At 51.4% G+C, this 6,000-nt stretch overlaps 1 protein-coding gene across 12 annotated transcripts in view; it reads left to right on the top strand.

Moving 5' to 3' along the window:
- The first annotated feature begins 3,164 nt into the window (after positions 1-3,164).
- PXK (PX domain containing serine/threonine kinase like) overlaps positions 3,165-6,000 on the top strand; it is a 79,824-nt gene continuing 76,988 nt past the window's right edge. For all 12 annotated transcript variants that reach the window (XM_055343165.1, XM_055343164.1, XM_055343163.1 and 9 more), the window contains exon 1: positions 3,165-3,340. In XM_055343165.1, the coding sequence (XP_055199140.1) occupies positions 3,239-3,340 (102 nt within the window). In that variant the 5' untranslated portion in view covers positions 3,165-3,238. The remainder of the gene's footprint in view (positions 3,341-6,000) is intronic.

The following is a 6,000-nucleotide window of genomic DNA, read 5'->3' as shown; positions in this document are numbered from 1 at the left end:
AAAAAAATAGAAGAAAGTTGAGGGGTGCCTGGGTGGTTCAGTTGGTTGAGCATCTGACTCTTGATACTGTTTTACTTTAAAGGATTTTATCCAACCATTCATGAGAGACATAGGCAAAGGGAGGCAGGCTTCCCTGGGGGAGTGAAGAGCTGGATGTGGGACTTGATCCCAGGACCCTGGGACGACGACCCGAGCCAAAGGTAGACACGCTGAACTACTGAGCCACCCAGATGCCCCCTGATTCTTGATTTTGGCTCAGGTTGTGATCTCAGAGTCGTGGAATCAGGCTCTATGGCAGGCTCTGCACTGGGCATGGATCCTGCTTAAGATTCTCTCCTCCTCTCCCTCTGCTCCCACCTCCCCCCCCCCAAAAAAAGAAAGTAAAAAATAAAAAAGAAGCAAAAAGTTGAATCATCTCTAAATGATATATGGTTGTGTTTTAATAGACTGCTGCTTTTATTTTATTTTATTTTTAAAAATGTTATTTGTTTACTCATGAGAGACAGAGAGAGGCAGAGACAGGCAGAGGGAGAAGCAGGCTCCCTGTGGGGAGTAGGATGTGGGATTTGATCTCCCAGAACCCAGGGATCACACCCTGAGCCAAAGGCAGACACTCAAACACTGACCCACCTAGGTGTCTGTAGACTGCTGCTTTTAAACACTCAGAGACCAAAATGGAATGCAGGAAGAATTCTGGTATTAGGATAGAATCATGAAGTTCCTTTTTCACATGTCAGTCTGTCATGGCTACTTGCTGAACAATCTCTATAAGCTCAAGATTTGGAGAGGGTTTTCTTTAGATATTAGGCCTTTGCTGTCATGTCTAATAGTAGTGGTGGTGGTGGTGGTGGGAAGGGGTAGGGAGGTGGGGGGAGTTACCAAGAAATTTTATTATCTTGTTTGAAATGTTGAAAATTAGGGGAGATAAATTTAAGAGTTAGAAACTCTTAAATTCTGCGTTCTGCGAAATGTAGGGGAAGGAAGTTAACTAATATTGTGGGGCAAAAATGTGCCAAGCTCCTTCCTGTCCTACTGTATTCCACATCCCAACCTTTCCATATAGGTATTAGTATCTCCATTTTGCTGATAGGGAGCTGGGGCTCAGAGAGTTTGGGTAACTTACTCAAGACCACACAGCTATAAATACCAGAGCCCCAGAGATCCCGGTCAGGTCATCTGATTCCAAGTCTAACTCCACTGTTCTGGGATGCAGCCATTGGAAAGAGCAGTGTGGGTGGGATTGCCGGGGTGAGGTAGGGGAAGAGGTTGGGGAGGCAAGGGGAGAGCCAGAATTGTGGCCTTGGTTTCAGAAATTCTGTGGGGGCAAACCTGGAGCTGAGAAGTTGATCTCAAAGTTCTCTGGCTCTGTGCTTAAGGTTCCCGGAGCCAGTACAGTGGGGCTGATGATCCCCAAGTCTGCAGCATCTTGGTTGAGGGTTCTCAGGGGTGAAGGCTGTTAAAAATATTCAGCTAAGTAAATCTGAAGATCTAATAGACATTATTTTAAAAAATATTTTATTTGGGCAGCCCCTGTGGCCCAGCAGTTTAGCGCCACCTTCAGCCCAGGGCGTGATCCTGGAGACCCTGAATTGAGTCCCACATTGGGCTCCCTGCATGGAGCCTGCTTCTCCCTCTGCCTGTGTCTCTGCCTCTCTCTCTCTGTCATGAATAAATAAAAATAAAATCTTTAAAAATATATATATTATTTAAATTCAGTTTGCCAACATATAACACCCAGTGCTCATCTCATCTTGTGCCCTCCTTAATGCCTGTCACCCAGTTAGTTACCCCATCCCCGCCACCTTCTAATAGGCATTATTAAGTGATTCACGGTTCAGGCAGCATCCGGCCTAGCAAGCAGAAAGGAGCTCTGAGGAGCCTACGATAAGTAAGGTTTTTATAGGAAGGAGGGTGAGGCAAGGAAGTCATTAGCAAAAGAAAGGATTATTTCAGGCAAAGACATTTTCCCCTAGGGGAAAGAGCAGGGGGTCTAATTATGCAAACTGCCTCATCTTCCTTTTGTGGGGGTGGGAGGTGGATGGATAGAGTCTGTGTGTCAGATAACCTCACTGGTGCTGGTCAGAAAATTCCTTACTGATGGTTAAAACTACATTTTTCTTAAAAAGATTTTATTTATTTATTCATGAGAAACACAGAGAGAGGCAGAGACCTAGGCAGAGGGAGAAGCAGGCTCTTTGCAAGGAGCCTGATGTAGGGCTCGATCCCAGAACCCCAGGATCACGCCCTGGGCCCAAGGCAGAAGCTCAACCGCTGAGCCACCCAGGCGTCCCTAAAACTACATTTATGGGGGAGGCTGGAACCATAGTTAGACAGTAACCCCTGGTCTGGTGATGTAGCCTAGCCTAAGTGACTCCATTTTGGGTTTCTTGGTTTTCTTTTTGACAATGCCTCCTGGCTGGGGCCAAGGGTGGGGATGGAGTCCCAGCTGGAGGCCCAGTTTTTAGGATCCCCAGTTGGAAGAGCTTGAGTCGGAAGGGCCCGGGGTCCAAAGGACTGTGTGGGGTCCAATTCTGAAGGCCCACCTCTTAGGTTCTGGGGTCTGAAAAGCCAGGATCAAGGGTTCAGTAAAACCTGAATCCTAGAGGCTTGTTGTAGGGAGCTTCTGGGTCTCCAGGGCTCGGACTGAGGGTCTCATCCCGAAGGCCCCTTGCCTGGGTCTGAGGGCCCTTGGGCCCGGAGGCCTGGGGAGGAGGGGTCCAGCTGGAGAGGTCTCAGTCGGGCAGTCCCGGCTTCGAGGGCCTAAGGCGAAAAGCCCAACAACTGCGAGGCTATTTGGCCATCTTGGGGCTTGAGGGTTCCTGGACCGCAGGGCTCAAGATGCCATGTTTTGGGATCTGAGCATCCCGAGTCTGAGGCTGGGGGTTAAGAGTACCCGGCCTGGCTGCGGGCGGCCGGCGGCGAGGAGCTTGGAAACGCGTGTCCAGGACAGCGGCGACCGCGACGGGTTGGCGCTAGGACCCCGCGGGAGGCGGCGGCGGCGGCGGCGGCGGCGGGAAGGGGCGCCCGTGTTGACAGCGGCGGCGGGGCGGCCGGCGCTAGGACCCGGCGGGCGCGGCGGGTGGCGACAGCGCGTGGGGCGGCGCGTGTTGACAGCGGCGGCGGCGGCGGCGGCGGCGGCGGCGGCGGCGGCGGAGCCGGGCGGGCGGGCGGGCGGCGGGAGTCGGCGCCCGCGGTTCCTGTCCCTGGAGTCGAGGCGCTGGCGGACGCGCGTCCGGGGATGGCCTTCATGGAGAAGCCGCCGGCCCGCAAGGTGCTGCTGGACGACACGGTGCCGCTGACAGCAGCCATCGAGGCGAGCCAGAGCCTGCAGTCGCACACGGTGCGCGGCCCCCGGGCGGGCGGAGGGCGGAGGGCGGAGGGGCGGCCCCGGGCCCCGGGCCGCGGGCGGGCTGCGGGCGGGCTGCGGGCGGGCTGCGGGCGGCCCAGCGCGGGCCGGGGGCGCAGGCGGGCGTGGCGGGGGTGCCGGGGCCGGGCGTGGGGGCCGCAGCCCCTGGGCGCGGCGGGACGGATTCCCGGGCCCACCTCGGGCGGCGGAGTGGGGCAGCCCGGGGCAGCCCGGGGCAGCCCGGGGGACGCTGCCCGCCTCTGCCCGCCGTCAGCCTTGGCGCCGGGGCCGCGGAGTCTCCCTGCCTCACTGGGGACCCGAGCGTGGCGATGCGGGCATGTGCCCGGCCCGATGGAAGTGTGACTGGAGAGCCTTCTCGTTGGGACAGCGGCGTGTGGGCGGCCGGGTCGGCAGCCCCAGGTGCTGGGCAGGTGCTGGGCAGGTGCTGGGCAGGTGCTGGGCAGCTGCTGGGCCCGCGCGGGGAAGTGGTGAGGGTCGCGGGTGTGCGGGTGCGCGCCTTCCCTCCCCCGACCTGCTGTGGGTGGGCAGGGGTGGCACTCCTCGGGATCTAGGGGCCACCGCAGTAGCCTAAAGGACTGATGGGTCCTCCTAGTAAACACAGGCAGAGTTCGTTTCTGTTGCCTGTACTGTCTTTTAACGGGTCTTTAAACCCAGGAGTGTTTTCATTTGCCTGAACACCCACCCACCCACCCTTCTTTTTTTTTTTTGAAAAAACACTGTGCATTAAAATTTACAAGCAATAAACCTAGGAACCAGCAAAGAAAAAAAAAAGAAAGAAAAACAAAACAACATCAACTAAAAAAAAAAAAAAAGCAAAGAAAAAAAGAGAAAGAAAAACAAAACAACTAAAAAAAAAAAAACAAAACCCAAAAACAAAAACAAAAAACAGCAAAACAGGACCCCTAAAGCCGCCATCCAGTGGGACCTTGGGAAATAATGAATGGGGGGAGAGAGAGATTCCTTAAATCGTAATGTTTTGTCAGGTCACAGAATCAGATTCCGGCTCAGAGGCTTGTTTGTTTACCATTGCAGTGTGTTTAGGGTTCATCTTCTGGAGGCGAAAGCCCCACAATAGCCTTCTGTTTCTCCTTTTTGTTCAAGCTGTTCTGGTGACTTCAAAGAGATCTTTTATTCCTGTTGTATTAAAGTGAGACTTTTTTGAACCTCAGTTTCCTCTTCCGACAGCCGTGCTTTGCAGGGTTTGGATTGTTCACAGTGTTCATTTCCAGTTAGGAAAATGATTGTATATTTTTTATTTTTTATTTTAATTTATGATAGTCACAGAGAGAGAGGGAGAGGCAGAGACACCGGCAGAGGGAGAAGCAGGCTCCATGCACCGGGAGCCCAATGTGGGATTTGATCCCGGGTCTCCAGGATCGCGCCCTGGGCCAAAGGCAGGCGCCAAACCGCTGCGCCACCCAGGGATCCCCGATTGTATATTTTTTAAAGTGCATGGTATTTTATCATGCATCTCTCTCTTTTTTTTTAAAGATTTTATTTATTTATTCATTCATGAGAGACACAGAAAGAGAGGCAGAGACACAGGCAGAGGCAGAAGCAGGCACCATACGGGGAGCCCGACATGGGACTCGATCCTGGGTCTCCAGGATCACGCCCTGAGTTGAAGGCGGCACTAACCGCTGAGCCACCCGGGCTGCCCATCGTGCATCTCTTTAATCTTGTTTTACAGACTTGTGAAGAGGCGCTGTGTTGGACAGAATTTGTACCCTGTCATTACATTACCATTTGTAATGTATGCCTACAGGAGTATGGGTTAAAGGTGGAAATTTAGGGCAGGTAGTCAAGAATAAATTCTGCTATTCAATATTTGACTTAACTTTTGGCAAGTAATCTTACAAACTTTCAGGGAGAGGGGTTGAGTCTTTTAGGTTTATTTTGTGCTGAAAGTAAGAGATGCATATAAACACTCACAGAGAACTTCTTCCAGGAAGCATTCCATGATGGCCAAGCCCTGTGCTCATTTCCACCTTAACCTAGATCAGTTTGTTCTTGTAATTCTTTAGTTTTTCCTCTCCACCAGGTTTTGAGAGGAGGGCCCCTTGCCTGATTTTGGGTCCCGGTCCCTAGTGTCTGATAGGATTTCATATGTGTTTGTTAAATGAATAAACAAATGAATTGCAACCTTACTTTGCCGCTTTTTTGTTTGTGTAAAATGGTAGTGGTGAAAACTGGAACAACGTGGCATCTGAGATGCTAAGTTAAGGGGTCAGCTCTTCAGCAAGATAGTAAAAGATGTAATAGGATTCCATTTTAACTGCAGAACTTTTCTTTAAGAAATAAAATAGAGAATGGGAGTCCCTAGAATGATGACTGATCACAAAAGACAGTGACTCACCGGAGACCCATAGAGGCAGATGTGGAGTAAAAACACTGTAGCATTGTCTTGCGCAATTTTTGACTGTTCCATGTTCTTGTCATTTTAGCCGTAGAATTGGAGACTGGGAAATGTTGCATCAGCCCTGAACTTTATTGAGAAAATCATATGCTGATGCAGACTTTCTGGATTATTACCCTCTTATGAGTAAGTCCTTTTAAAACAGGAACTGTTGGAAATTATTTCGGAAAAAAGTAGTTGTTAATGGTGGCATATGGAAGAAAAGAGCATTGTTTTC

Source organism: Nyctereutes procyonoides, unplaced genomic scaffold (genome assembly GCF_905146905.1).
Source record: "Nyctereutes procyonoides isolate TBG_1078 unplaced genomic scaffold, NYPRO_anot_genome, whole genome shotgun sequence".
Lineage (NCBI taxonomy): Eukaryota > Metazoa > Chordata > Mammalia > Carnivora > Canidae > Nyctereutes > Nyctereutes procyonoides.
This window is presented reverse-complemented; position numbering and strand designations above follow the sequence as displayed.